The sequence below is a fragment of the Malurus melanocephalus genome, unplaced genomic scaffold (assembly GCF_030028575.1).
Source record: "Malurus melanocephalus ecotype Western Australia unplaced genomic scaffold, MMel_1.1 scaffold_618, whole genome shotgun sequence".
NCBI classification, from domain to species: Eukaryota; Metazoa; Chordata; class Aves; order Passeriformes; family Maluridae; genus Malurus; species Malurus melanocephalus.
This window is the reverse complement of record NW_026623850.1, coordinates 193,341-209,380: the sequence shown is the minus strand read 5'-3', so window position 1 is coordinate 209,380 and position 16,040 is coordinate 193,341. Positions and strand designations below refer to the sequence as shown.

General features: G+C 36.8%; 1 protein-coding gene across 1 annotated transcript in view; it reads right to left on the bottom strand.

Moving 5' to 3' along the window:
* Positions 1-16,040, bottom strand: part of SMS (spermine synthase) — a 42,496-nt gene that overhangs the window by 5,521 nt on the left and 20,935 nt on the right. The window contains exons 3-9 of the mRNA XM_057383266.1: positions 14,386-14,479; positions 13,588-13,652; positions 11,370-11,545; positions 9,868-10,022; positions 8,889-8,978; positions 7,833-7,947; positions 7,248-7,327 (exon numbers count right to left, since the gene is read on the bottom strand). Coding sequence (XP_057239249.1) covers positions 7,248-7,327; positions 7,833-7,947; positions 8,889-8,978; positions 9,868-10,022; positions 11,370-11,545; positions 13,588-13,652; positions 14,386-14,479 — 775 coding nt within the window. The remainder of the gene's footprint in view (positions 1-7,247; positions 7,328-7,832; positions 7,948-8,888; positions 8,979-9,867; positions 10,023-11,369; positions 11,546-13,587; positions 13,653-14,385; positions 14,480-16,040) is intronic.

Here is a 16,040-nt window from a genome sequence, read left to right as displayed (position 1 = left end):
AGTGCTCCCACATTTTTTTTAATGGCCTTAAAATGATTACATGCACATAGATGCAATTGGAAGTTAATTTTCACAAAGCAAGGAACTAAGATGAGTTTGAACAAGTACTATTCATGCTCTTTAAAACAACAGGCAGAGGCCAAAACAAGCAAAAGTCACATTTGAAATCAGTATTTTTAAGCAGCTCCATTTACATTGCTTTTTCCATGTAACAACATCAGTTGATAAGTAGAACCAAAGTGTAAAATGTACGTTCTGACTTTGGGATTTATACTATTTTTCCTACTTTTTATTGGTAGGATTTTTTCACAGTGTATTTAAAATATTTCTATTTCCAGAGGAAGTGAAAAGAGAATTCATTCCACTCATCTTCCTCTGAATTTTTTGCATTTTTTGGATTGTGCTCAAGTTTTCACAAGTGGAAAAGAAAACCTCAACTTAAAAAATCTTAACACAGCATCTTGAGAATCCTCTCAGGCACATGATGTGATTCTTGGGCTTGCCCTGCACAGGGCCAGGAGTTTGACTTTGATGATTCCTGTGGATCCCTTCCATGCCAGGAAATCCAATGATTCTACTCTATTCTATCATTCTTTAATCTTTTAAAAGTCATATTTAGAAAAGCCCTCCTTCAAGACACTTGTATAAAACATGATTGATTGTAATTTTGATGATATTGCACAAACAATCGTGCATTTGTTGATTTGGTAARAGAAGGTGACATGCTTTATAGGGCATTTTTCATATTTGGGTTTGGGTATCAGAAAACAAATGAGATTTCTAAAAAGGTAGAAGACTTAACACAAATTGAGCATAACAATGAATAGGCTGCTGCAGTACTTGTTTAGTAGCCTGTTATTATCCAGGGGATTGTGSAGTTTTTTTTGGTTCAGCTGCTGTTTACCAAACATATCATTTTGTTTCACCATCAGAATGAATGCAAAAGGAAACTAAAAAACAACCTGTGTGTGYAATTTGAGTCATAAATAGAAACACTGCTAGGTAATTTACAGAGCATACCATTATTACGTAGGAAGTTAAATAGGATATACAATGATAGAAAAGTATCCTGTTTCCCAGACTTCAGTATTTCATCATTTCTCCCTTCTCTAGCAAGAGAGAAAGAAATCACTGCAGACACCAGGAAAAACAAATTACAGAAACAATGAACATGCCAAGAAACAATTTTTACTTTTCAAACCCACAATTCTCCCATCTCCAAATCAAGATCTTGTCTAAAGGGTCAGAGAACCTATCTGGCCTTTCTACCAACCCTTTTCTTCTGGAGAAACATTACAGGATTTTATAGTTCTGCACAGTTATTTTYTGAAACTTTCTGGCTTTACTCAACACTAAGTTAAGCATTCCAAAAATCAAATCTACAAAACTTAAGGCTTATTTCAAAAAAAGTTATTGAAAAATCACTATTATTAACACCTTTCTTTAAAAAGTGACCAGCTGTATCAACCAAGACTACAATGTTAATAACAATGTCAATCACACTTAGATGTTCTRGTATCACCTAAATGCCACCTAAAAAACAAGCCCAGAATGCAGAAATCAGTCTAAAAACCTGGGTCCACTTTAATTCCTGCTGCCTAATGAAGAGTTATGTGCTAGAGCAAATGCATTGTTTGTTCTGAACAGACACCAGTTAACTCAAACAATAGCTAATACTGAATGCTGTTTAATAATGTTTAAAGCAGATGACTCACCAATTACACTCTTTCAAAAGAAAATTAACAAAATCACTTTCTTCTGTGTCCCAGCGTATACAAAAATCCTATAAAATCCCTCTGCCCAACCCTCCTTACTTAATCTCTATGTCACACAATTTGACAGGTAAGAACTAGGAGAATTATGATTTTTTTTTTTTTTACCCCTTAAGAAGCATCTTTCGGACACAAAAGTGTTTGAAGCAGTTTTAACATGGAGATTAACAAATCTCTGTCTATAAAACCTTGTTTAAGATGAGTGACTCYTTGTTTCACAGCCTTTGCATCCTGAGTCTGTTCACTGTTTGCACTCACTCCAACAGCACATTCTTGTCTCCCCCCACATCAATTTTTCTGGGCATACATTTTGTAGTTCCATGGGTTTAGTTTTTAGGTTTCTACAGCACAATGCATAACACATTCGAATAATAAATACAGTCCTGGACATAGAATAAAAACCATTCCTTAAAATAAGTAGCAAAGAAAGAAATGGTTTAAATTAACCTGTAAGTTCCAATTAACTCTGCCAATCTATAAAAGGGGATGTGTCCATCAGCTGATTACAAGCTGAACTTAGGCCACTATGTTTCCTCCAATACTCAGAAAGTAAACTAGTGACTTAAAATTAGGTGAAAGGCCTTTTCCATACTTTCTCATTTCTTAACTTACATGTCATTGTCACTGGACACATTTGTCTGTGACTGTAGGCCAGAGAAGTTAAATTTTTAACACGGGTTTCTATTTTTGTTTTGTAATGATGTGCCATAATTGAACATGGCCATGGTTGGGTTTTATCCTTCCTCACTTCAGAGTGAATAGTAAAGCAGTGAGAGACAGCACCAAACACCAAATATCAAACCCAGGCTTGAGTTTGGGGGACAGGGAGGGCTGTTAAGGAGATAATGGACACAAACCTGACTGTAGGTACCTCTAATGGACAAAAGATCAATTAGCTTAAAGCTGAACTCTCAGTAACAAAAGGAAATTAAAATGTCCATCCCTAAAGTCTCTCAAACTACCAAGAAACCACAGAAGCTCCCACAGGGACATACACCCAATTCTTCCAGCCTCCTTTCATGGTTCAGTCATGGAGAATCTTGCTCCCTTGTTGGAAGTGCTAATTAGAAAGCCCACATGGCAGCCAAAAAAAAAAAAATACTCTAACTATGGAGCAACATGATGATTGTCTGGACATTTAGAGGGCTGCATAAGAGAGTGGCCAGGAAGACACAACTTAGTGAAATGTTTGTGTGGGAGASACATGATCCTTTGCACCAGGGGTCAGTGCTGTTTACTGGAACCTGTGAGTGGACTGAGTTTCTATCCTGCTTGTGCTCAGTGACCCCAACCAGGAAGTGACAAATTCCTTTTCAGAGGTATTTTTAAAGGTTCYACTTCATAAACAGACTGAAAATGATAGCCTTCTCAACCTCAAAAGATTAGATCAACAGAACAAAAACTTAGCACAGAAAAAGGTACTTTCTTAGCTACACACGATGCACTCAGAGACAACCTTAAAATCAGTCTCTGCATCTTACAGAGCATGGTTTCACAGCTCTTGGGACAAACTTCACGTGCTACTTTGAAGATACAAGAGAGTGATGGTTTAGAAAAACAAAAACCACAAACATATGCTGATAGCTACAAGAATACATAATTCACTTGAAAAARATCACTATCTAAAAATCATACTTTTAGAAAGTCCAATACTGCAAAAAACATTTAACATGGTCAAAAATATGTTGCTGGGAAGGTATGTTAGAGATGAAACTGGACCTCAGGACACACCAAGGTCTTATATCCTCACCAACTCCAATTTCACTCCACTGTCATGACTGGGAATCTGTACCTGCAACTGGTTCTCCTTGGAGAAGGTAACACTGAGCACTTCACAGACATGGCCTCACACTGCATTGAAAATCAGATTGTATCATTAAACACTCCAAAGCACCAGCTCCAGAAGAAAAAGGAMGAATAGAAATAAGAGCATGCCATGTGACCACTGAACTTCAGAGTGGTGGGGTTATGTTTAAAATAAAGTTTTCACAAACAAGCTTCAAATCTTAATCCTGCAGACAGATTTCCAAGTTCTGCAGGCTAAGGGCCCTAAAATTCATGTCTCTCTGTGAGATCCTGTGTAAGCTGCAACACTCAAYATGGATGATGYWGCTASAAAAGCAGGGGCATGTAAAGCATGGCTGCTATTCATATTAGTTTTTGTTCTAAGTTGGATCACTATTGCAGAGAAAGTTTAGAGGCTTTTTTCCCCAAATACACTAAGACACAAAACAGCAGAGAATGACATCATTAACTGCCCTTTTCTATTTTTCCAGAGCTGAAAAAAAAGGAAGAARTCCCTCTTGCATCTTAAAATTGGCCACGTAAGTTCTTATATTCCCTAGGAAGACAGATAAATAGTCTGAAAAACCTCCTACAGGCAGAATTTCTATAAATGTCAATAAACTGCCAGGCAATCCCAGTTTCCTGCCACCATCTAGTGGTGACAGGACATTCTGCACAAGCATTTGGAGGATCACCAAGGAAGGAATCCCGAGGGAACCACCAGGTGTGTTAGAGCAGCATGCCAGAAGTAATTCTTTTTATAATCTCAGATAAATTATATCCATCTGGAGTTAGTGCTAGACCCTGACTGCTGACAATTCACGTGCAGCTCAGAACATTTTCTAAAACTTGTGCAGAGCTCAATGAAGAGGTGATGAGCATCTCCCTTTATTTTTCCCAGCAGTCAGGCAGCAATACAGTATATGAAAGGCTGGCTTTCTGTAAACATCATTCCACTTATGGGTAAAGCATTTCTTCTGCATTGAAATAAATGATATCCTAACTAGATATTCTGTTCAGGATGCAAGGGGACAGGCTATAAGCTACCAAGGACAGAAATTTCCAGGGTTAGTACAACATAACACCAAGGCAAAAAAAGCAACTGTAACTGGCTAGTAGTCAAAAGGATTATTATCCTTTCATCTTTCCTATGAAATACTTCCTCATCATAGCAAAGATGAGGCTCTAACAAGTAAGTGGACACTCTCCCAGCTGCTTTTCTTGATGATATTAAATACTTTTTGCTTTAGAGAACCAAAATGCAAACAAGGGGCTGGGACACACAGAGTCCTCAATTTTAAAAACACAACWGCCTTAAAAGGCACATGATTTCTTTAGCAAGGCTGCTACATAAGATAAGCAYCCTGGAAGTAGACAGTAGATAGCTGGAACAAAAGTAAATTAAATTCCAAATGTTAAAACCACTGGGATTAAACAGCAAACACAACAGAGCACACAAAATTATTTATGAGTTCCCAGTGTGTGACTAAGTTGCCAAAGTTGGCAGTGATCATATCTGAACTTCTGTCCACATTCTAACACAATCCTCCAAGTAGCCAGCTTCAGATAGTTTACCTGAATTTAAATTTGCTTAAATAATTTAAACTTTATCGACAGTTATAAACATTATTATAAAAATTACAAACAAAGTTATAATTTTATTTAAAGCACCCCAATAGTCTGTTCATCCTATGACTAGACTATTGAGGTTGTAGTGGGGTGACCCTGACTGGGTGGCAGGTGCCCATAAAAGATGCACTGTCACTCCCCTGCTTAGCTGGACAGAGGAGAGAAAAWATAGCAAAAGGYATGGGGGCAGAGAAGGATGAGGAGAGTTCACTCACCAGTTAYTGTCAYRRGCAAAAGAGACTCAACTTTGGTAATAAAGTCAATTAATTTCCTCACCAAATCAGAATSGGATAATAAAAAATTAAACAAAATTTTAAGAACATCTTCCCCTACCCCTCTTTTCTCCCCAGGGTGAAGTTTACTAGCAAATTCACTGCCTCCTCCTTAGACCCTTCAAAAAATCTTATCCCAGGGGCACTACCACAGTCACTGACTGGCTTTGCTGGACATGGAAGAGCCCTCCCCACCCTCCTTCACTACCACAATCTGGCCACATAAACCCAATAGAGAGGGTTATTCAATTTTTACAGAGGATTATTYTAGCTGGGAAGGGGCTATAAGAACRATCAAACCAGTGAGATAAAGTACCAGTAAGATGTATCAAAAGCTGATAGCTATCTGCCCCAATATTAATTGTCCCTTTTTCAGAACCTTCAGAAAGACTAAAGACTAAACTAGAGAACACTGCTTCTTATACTCTTATACTCAGAAGTCCAAATTTAAGCTACCTCAATTTTAGTATTTTCTTTCCCATCCTGCCATGTCCCACCATGCTGCTTTGGGACCACAAAATACAGCATTGCATAGTTTCACAACAGCTAAAAACCAGGGCTGGTTGAGGACTGCTGCCCTTTTTTCTTTCTGTGCAGGCAGATGATGGAGAGCTGCTCTATCTCCTTCCATCAGGACAGGAAAAGCAGCAGGGCTGGACCACTTTCCACCTCAGCTGACACAAAACAACTCCCCTGTCTGCTGGCTACAGCACAGCCATCATTCCAGCTTTCAGCACCAGCTTCTCCTCAAGAATCCTCCTGCAAAGTCCAAAATACCCATCCCCAGACATGTTTGCCTCCATTCCAATGAGGCCAGCTAGCATTACTGTGTATGCTACAAGTACAGCAACTACAACAATGATTTGCTCTGTTTCCAAAAGATTTAGCATCCTTTTGATAGCAAAATCTGCCATAAATATTTCCACTATTAACAGGACAGAAATGCCATCAAAATTTACAGTGTGGTACAACCRTGTTAATCACATCTTCTATTTCAACCACAAGATAATTTCTCTCACCCATACAACCACAGCAAATTAAAACAGAGCAGGATACCATAATTGCCAGAAACCTCATCCCACAAGTTTTACATTTCTTTACAAACCTGTACTATTTTACAGTAATTTCTTTACATTTCAGAGCTTAGGTACTATTCCAAAATATGGCACTTAAGATTCTCCACACATCAGAAATTTAGCATATGAGCATGACAAAAAGAAATACAACTTCAGAGACTTAGACTCCACTGAACCAACTGCTAGCTCGTGTCCTACTGTTGTACAATTGCACAAAGCTTTGTGGCATTCCAAATTCAGGATTATATAAGCTATTTTCACACCACAATTCTATTACCTGTGAGGTGGCTATACTAATTTTATCATCCCATTGCACCTATGTCAAACTCTTATAATTTAATAAATCAAAAATTGTTATGATTTACACTCTACAATTGTAAACATTAGATTAAAAATCATGTGTCTCTTCATAAACTACATCTGCTCTGCTTTTCCAAGAATTTTTCAGTTGCAATATTCTGTAGTATGCCTTGCTGAGTCTTAAAATTATGCTTTTAAACTCCASACCAAAAGTGCTACAAATTCAGCTAAAACAATGAGAAATGACATCACTTAGCAAAGCCTAACTTTCACATAAAAATGCCTGTTAAGTCATTAAAGGAAGAAAACCAGCTTGTAGTAGATTTCTAGTTAGTTTTGTCATTTTTTTAAAATGAAAAAATGTAAATTGCAATAGACATAAAGTGGTACTTGATCATATCCAGATATTATACCTGTGTGAAGTATTTTCCATCTTGTTTCAGGACTTTCATTGAGAGGTCAAGAATCAACCGCAGAAATTCCCATGTGGAATCTGCATATGGGGAATAATTGAAAAACAGAACAGCACATTGCAAATCTTGAGTATGTAATAAGTAAACAAGCCAATAAAGTCTTAAAAAAATTAAAAGAAAAAAAAATATAGCCTGGATAAAAAAACAAACCACAAATGCAAACCATACACAATGGCAACGATAGAAGGAGTATTGTTGGTTTTCTTCACAGGAATATTCCAGAAATTTCCAAGAAATTATAAACTAAGGAAAACTTAATGGAGTATGAACTCCAAATACTTTTTCAAGAACTACATGAGTTCCTATTATTCTGGAATAAAAGATTTAAAAAAGCTCTAGGCATGAGTATTTTCTAATATTCAAAAAAAATTTTAAAAACCAGATTTCTTACTATTTTTTTTTTTGCCTCTAAGATTTGCTTTTAAAAAGGAAGAAAAATGAAAGCATTTATAGAGCAAACTATTATGCAGTAGAAAGACAAATGCTGAAAATTCTMAAAAGTTTAAGAAAATAAATTGGATTTACCTTCTTCTGGAGATGTGGAGATTGGAACAGCCGTCAGATCATTAATTACATAATCAAACATTCTTCCTTCTTTGGCATACCTCTTCAATACAGGAATACAGTCTTCAATTAGAACCTAAAAGAAAGAAATACTGTAGCTAGTTCTGAAAATACTCTAAAACTGATCAGGTAAAAGAAACAAATGTGGATTCACAGAAATTAAGATGGAAAAAATACAAATTTAAATACATATTTATTTTTAGGCTCTATGTTCAACTTTTTACATCACAAAAAAAAGGAGGAATTTTTGTAGGAATTATGACAGTGACAACACAGACACTCCAGGATTGAAATTCCTAGATCTGTGACCACTGTTCTTCCTACATATGAGCAGAATAGATATTTTTATGAAGGGCCACTGACTTCCACASAGTAGCAYGTGACTTTTTTGTTAATTTTTTGKKRWTTTTTTTTARCTCACTSCTGTAAGTTAATATCTGTGATGCATCTAAGGATCAGTAATGAAAACAGAAAGATGTCAGATTACACCTGGGCTTGTTTGTAAGTGCTGTCAGATGCAGCACAAAGACCTCAAACTGCAGGAATGCAGTACATTTGTTGTTTTTTTTCTTTTAAATTTTAATATAATAGCAGTGTAATATTAAGAGATTCTACCTGCAAATTAAAAACAGTTGCTTAATGTATATTATAAATTCAGGTATTTTGTAAGGACAGAATAACTAAGAAATACACATTTCCTCTACCTTTTTAACAATTTAAAGACTAATAAAACACTAMATTCTTACTGGAAATACTTTATTTCTAAGTTATAGCAAACAAACATTCTCCTTTTTCACATTTCTTAAAAGCTACATTCTATTAATTTTAGAAGTCTAAAAATGGAGTTAAAATACCTCCAACACAAATTCTAGCTATTAGAATCATACAAAAGGAAAAAATGCATCCCAAACTTAAGTCAGAAAACTTGTCCCCAAAAAAGTTGCTACAGCAGTCTTTCCAACTAGGTCTAAGTGTATTTGAAATACTAATTTTAAAGAAAATAAAACAAAATATTACCTGGTARCACTCTCCTTTCAGATTGTCTAAGACATCTCCGCACGTTTTACGCATGTGTTTTTTACACCCGTCAATCACCATTTGGTCAATGTTTGAAGCTTGTTAAGGCCTAATATATTCCAAAAATAATAGTGGTAACAGTTTCTACTTCTTCAGAAATAAATTCTCTAACAGGTGCCATTCACAAAGGAATAATAAATTTGTCTGTTGGTATATGTATTGCAATAGTCAAYCTTATGTACTGGCCTCCAGATTCAATTAGATGATTAGGAAGTGCTTATTTTTGATTTTAACCAGTATTTTTGATACCTTAGGTTATCATTACAATGAACTGTAAAACCAATAAAAACTCCATAAAGWCAAACTAGGTTAAAATTTTTACCTACATTTTTAAAAGTCATTATTTTTAGTCTTAGCAAAGGGATCCCAAAACCTAAGATGATCAACATTTCATATGGCTAACAGTGGTTTACATTTTAAACTACCTGAACAACAGATAGTTGAAAACCTGATTTRTATTGGTATTTTTAAAACAGGGTTGGTCAATTCATCAATACAATTCATCAAGTCCTGACATTCYTATTGATTAAACTTTTTTGCTTCTAGGCACTATTTTTTATAGCTTTTTTTTAGTGAAACAGAAGAACTTGAGAAGGCAGAACTGAACCCAAACCACAAACTTGACTGACCTGTCTTCTGTTATTAGAGAAAGCATCAGTCTCATGACAGAGGYATTCCTTCCCAGCTTTATGTAAATTGCTACTCAGAGTTATAAAATGGATTGGGAACCTGAAAGCAGGTGCTGTGTAATGATGCACAAATATGTAGTCACTGGGTCTCTCTAAGCAGACAAAGAAATTTTATTTTAGACCCGATCTCCTCATGCAAATTAGAGCCTGACACTTAACTGGGCTCAGTGCTAAGGTACCAGCAGAAAATTCAGGTTGATATGAATGATGGGCTGTTTGTCAAAGGATATCTCTACCATAGTAACCATCTTTGGCTTCAGTTTGACTATCTCACACAGTATACCTCCATCACCACCTCCCAGGATTAGCACTTCTTTCCCAGTGTAGTCTTCTTTTCCACTGCCCATTATGGCTTGAGTATATGCCAGGTCACTTTCTGCCAGATCTGAATGGAAGGAAGAGAGAATTGGACAGAAATATTAAATCTTCAGTTGTCCTCATTAAGTGGTATTAATCCAGAGGTGATACAATACAGACCAGAGCAAAAGCATCTACAGAAACAACTCATCCTCTGCCTGGCAATCACCACCTCACCTAAGAGTGCACAGTAACAAAATGAGACAAATCMTTATTTTAAAATCCCATGGAAGTGAAGTAATGACATACTTCCCTTTCTACAAGTCACACTGTCACAATGTACAAGCAAAACCTCATCTTCATGTTAAACTGATGAAAAATTCTGGCTAGAAGTACTGAATACCCAATTKGATGATTTTTAATACAAGTCTATCTGGATTAGAAAATACCTTGCTAATGAATTCAACAACTTTTTTCAGCTGCCATCTGCACAGAAGCCCACTTGACAGTTGCAGAAAGTTAATTGAATTGTTAGAGGCACTTGCAATGATTTCAAAGAACTGTAGCTCAATTTCTTAATTACTCTGCCATTAGAGTGAAGATAGGTATTCTATCCCTGGACAGCAACATCCCACATTTACCCCAGTCACTCCTTCTCAACATAAGAACTGAAAGATTTTTACAAAGCATCCTCCCTTTGTTGCTTAGATTTTCTAGCAAACAGTAGACAGAATAAGCTTTAAAGAATAATAGCCCACCTTCTCCTAAGTTCACTTTCAAAAACACAAAGGTCAGCAGGCACAAAGTACCACATACAAAAACTCTCATATCAAGGTTAGTTCACTACTTTGATTAACTTAAAAGAGTTCAATTCTATTATTTTGAAGCAGAGTCAAAAGATGTTCACCAATAAAGCAGCTAAAAGGTTTGAGATACAGCTGTCCTGTACCTCATCAAGCAGGAAATTCCCTTAAAAAAATCAAGGGAGCAGTAGGATTATACAYATACACACATGCCAGCTCCACTTCTTCATATTTCTTTAGAACTCCATATTTTGAAGACTGACAAAGAAGCTTGTTTTATTGTCAAASAGAAGTTCTCAGAAGGTTGGATTGGCAACAAACAGGGAAAAGTTCATACAAAAGAATGGAGTAGAGCAAGCTCTGCTATAGAACACCAGCTTCTATTCTTTCTGCTTCCTGCAGCAAAGATACCAACTCTGGAAAAATATTTTTTTTTTTTTTTTACTCTAGATTTTACACTGGTCAGACAGATTAACTTCCTTAATACACAGGAGMAGATATGTGTGTACACACACAAAAATGGTTTCCAGCATCAACCATGACCCTTAGGCATCTATTAAAACTGCCATGGCAAGATAGAAAACACTTCTGACATTTTCATGCCAAAGATCCTCAAATGGGATGATACTTACTAACATCCCCACTGAGAATAAGAATATTCCCAAACTGTTTTGAATGCAGAATTTTAATATTCTGAAAAGGTGAATCTTCATCATAAACAACTTCATCTATGTCATACTCCACCAGRCGCCCATCAGCTGTGGGCCAGTATCTATCAATGACACCTCCTCTCAAAATAGCTGGCAACCTAGAAAAAAAATAACATTTTTATTGTTTTAATCTGAAAACAGATTACAAAAATTTGTAATTTTTATTATTAAAAAAACACTTTCAACATCCCTTGGATTCACCTTAATTAATAATATTTACAAGAGGCATCTAAAAAAATTTGCAACGTTTAACAATCAAGAGATAGAATAAATCTTCCAGCCATATGTTTAATATACATAACTTGCTATGGCATAGATAATAGAAATGGTTTCTTTTTTATGTAAAACTTCTACAACATACCTGTGAATTTCTCTCTATTCAAACAGACATAACATATGAGCCTCCACAGAAGAATCAGCTCATGACTAGAAATTAGTACAATACAAAAGCAGAATCTAGGCAAAAAAAATAACAAAACCTCTTCCCATCCTCAGTTCAGTTAAGAATGCCATTTTTTTTGAGATTAAATTGATCTCACTCTGAAGCTGTACAGAGAGACGTTTTAATACAGAGAAACAAAAAATGAACTATTACAGTTTCAAACTGAGTCATCCARCAGTGCATAAGCACAATCTTTGATATCAGCTGACAGTTCTGCATTGCTTTTTAAAGTGATTCAAGCATCTGCAAAGATTGCTTTGGGTTTGTTTGTGGGTTTTAGGAGTTTTTTTTTTAATTCCATAGAGATACTGATTTGAACCAAGATGTATTTCCACCTGTAAAGACAATCTTTGAAATGACAACAAATGATCAAAGAGACTGCGTTTAGGCAAAATGTGCAGGCACAGAGTTCATCAGCTTTCCCACACACACTTCAAAGAATTAAGGGGTTTGTTTTTTTTTTTTTAGACAAGCTTCTAAATTCCCTAATGTTTCCCCATCAACATTCCAGAAACACTTCCTACCCCCAGATGGCAGAACACGGTGGGAGCAGGAGCAAACCTCCCTTACCTCAGAACAACAAAAGGGCAGAAAAAACTTCTCCAGCTACATTCATCCTACTGCAGCTGCGTGTGTGCAGCTAATGCCAAAACAGATGCAAAATGAATTTAAAAACAAAACAAAAACAAGCAAAAAAATACCTTGAGGAGTGYGTAACAAGATACACTGCTCTAGGAGCTGCACCTTCCTACACTAAGGTAATCAAAAGATCTAGATCACTTCAGGCAGATGTTGTCCTGACCTTTTTTAAGAAATTCCTATCACAGAGATTTCACAACCTCCCTATATCATTCCAGCATCAAAACAGCCTCAGAAAGCTTCTCCTCTATAAACACAAGATCATCTGTGTTCCTACACTGTGCACCTTGTAAGGCTTTGCCAGGTTGAAGCAAAGCAAGGTAAATACTCTGTTTTACATAATAGAACTAACACTATTTAAGTATAATATTACTTTTCAAATTACTACCATTTTACTTGTGATCTCTCAAAACCTTCAGGTCCACATTCTGCCATTGTACTGCTTAACTTTTTCTTATTTTATATTTTACTCCTTGACTTTACTGAGCCTTGCTGATTTTACACTTGCYTTTTTCTTAACCYRTTTTCACTTTTTATTCTTGAAGCAYCTGCTGCACCTTCCACTGTGGGCTTCAAGACAGCAGTCATTGCCAGCCAGCCACCCAAAAGACAAGCCATGTCCAGTATGAAAGTTATTTACAAGGCCATAAGCTGCAATTTGAGTCCTTAAAGTTTAATATATAGCCTTGAATTTACATACTCCAAACTGACAGAGGGCTTGCAAAACCTCCATTCTTTAGTTATATTATAAAAACTTGCTATAAAAAGACTTGCAGGAAACCATGTCAGGGCAGGGTCTCCTCTATGGGCTTGAGCTCATTTTAACACTAACCCTCACCATTGGCTGCCCAGCCTTTCCAGAGCAGTCTGCTYCTGCTTCCAGGTTGCATTTTCTCTCACTACTTCATGCAATCATCACAACAAACTAAAAAAAAAAAAAAAAATCCCACCCATACATTCATACTCCAGGCTATTCACTGTATTGCAGCAAAGCATAAYTTGATTATCTTTAGTAACTATGAAAGCAAGGCACATACAAAAGTAGAGGCACAAACTTACCGTTTGACCCTTTTTATATTACCATGAAACAATTCTTTCATTCTTTCTTCTACTTTGTTTAGAAGCTGAAAAAAAATAGCAAACGTGAGGTAGAATTTGTAGATCACCACTTAATGCAAAATATCTGTTAAATTAGTCTACCTGGAAGGAAATAAAACAACACTTGCTATGAAAAGGCTTTGAAATGTAACACTAGAAGCCCAGGAGTAACTAGCTGGCMTCCTCAGCCTGGTTACAAGCAAGAATGTGCATATTACAGCAGCTGTCATCACTGTATTTAGCTCTTCTTCAGGACAACACAGCCAAAAAAGCAATATGAGAACGCTTTAAAGTTCCATTCCTGCTACAGCAGCAGSCTCTTTCCCTGCAATAACCAGTATCTAGAGCCTTCATACCAGAGAAGATGAAGTTCTTTTTCTCCATGGGGAATAAGATTGAGTATGGAGGCTCCCCAACTCTCAGAACAGAGAATAAAAAGAAAKCTGACACTAATACACCAGGCTGCAGACTGAGCATCTCATTCTCTCCCTCACTGCCCTGGGTAGCTGAAAAGATCCAAGCCCTGACCAAGGCTGTTTTATCTTTACAACTTTTACAAACAACATGAGGCCTAGTACTTACAGAGGAGTGTGTGTATGCATGCAACTTCAACAGGTGTTACTATTCCTCCTCATCTGTGAGCATCCATTCAAATGATTTTAATATTTTAATCTTTTACCAAGATAGACTTCAACAGATCTAAAAAAAGGGGCTCCCCATGCAGTTAGGTAATCCTAATAAGATAAGCAGCACTCATACCTGATCAACTTCCTCTCTTCCTTTCATGTGATCATTGTAGCTCTGCAGATCCACCAGCACTAATCCATGAGGGTGAATCCTCAAATTGGCAAAACTAAACAGAGACAGACAGTGATGAAAAATTACCAAAAAATCAGAGTAAAGAAAATCTTAAACAAGTTACATTAAAATCCAGAATGCATATCTTTTACCCCCAGCATCTGTAACATTTGGCAGCACAAGCTCATGTCTTCCTCTGCAAATCATGAAAAGCAAACAAAGTGCAAGAACTTACCCATCACTACACAAGTAATAAAACCAGTAGGAAGCAAGGCAGTGAAACAGGTGTTTCATACCAACAGCTATGGTACAATGAGAATACACTGTCTGCTAGTCTCAGTTTTTTAAACAAGGCCTGTTGGAACAGATGTGTTGTTTTGGTTAGGGCTTTCTAATTGAAAACAAGCCTTAAGAAAACAACTGGACACTTTSCTTCCCTTATATTTTCCTTTTCACTTCTGGGGATGTGTTTTTGTTTTCCTTTGTGGGCAAGGGGTGGTTGGGGGGTTGGCTGGTTGGGTTTTTTTTAATTTTTTTATAGCAACTATTCAGAGACACTGATAACATWCAAAGCCAAGTAAAAACCTCTAAGTGAGAAACAATAAGCATCCTGGAGCAAACCACAGCTTTGACTGGGAAAGAAACTGCAGCAGCAAAGTCTCACTGATGAATACACATGCAAAATTAAGAAAACTCACACTGTATATTTACTACAGGAAAAATTAAAGGCCAAAGAGCAAGGATTCACCATGCTAAGCACATTAGGTTAACAAACAGTGGATCTTCAAGAACTTGCAACAAACAAAACTTAAGAGCTAAGTTTTGGGGAAGGATACAAGAAAACAGTGTAGCAGAGGCAATACCCTTCCCATCCTAGGGAGGAGAGAAGACAAAAAGAAACAGAAAGGTTACAAGGGGATTACATTAAAAAAAAAGTGGAGGGGCAAAACACACACTAGAAAAAAAAAGAGCAGAAGGGAGGATGAGAACAGGAATGGCTGAACAAAGAAAAGCGTGTACAGGGATAGAACTGTACTAGTAGAACACAAAAACCTCAGATAAAGCTGTATCATTCTCTGAATCCTCCTTTCTTTGCCTTGTCTGCTCTTATCACCACACTCAGTCCCAAAGTAAAACACAAACCAACCGTTGTTGTGACAAAAGTTTTAGATGACTTCCCTCTCCCCTCCACTCCCACATTTTTTTGTCCCTTCCAGAGCTCCCTTTGCAAACTTTTGAAAAAAGTTTATCTGCCATGGTGCTTGGGAACTTCAGCTCTTAGCTGCAGTCAGAGATAAAACCCCAAATATTCTGTGTTATCTGAAGATAACTTATGGCAACGGTAAAACAATCAAATTATGAAACTGAAGCAATTCAAGAATAAAAACACCCTTGCAGGCTTTGGAACAGCAAAGATCTGCAGCTCTCATGTGTTACTACGGTCATCTACTTCTCTTCAGAGACTTTTCTCAAGACTGCACACAGGTCTTGCCTCCAGGAAGAAAAAGCATTTCTAATTATCACACAAATGCACAACCCAGAGTCCACAGAATGTCACCACCTTGGAGCAATCTTCATTCCCATCCCAGAGCTTCCCCACTAGGTGTCCTCCTACA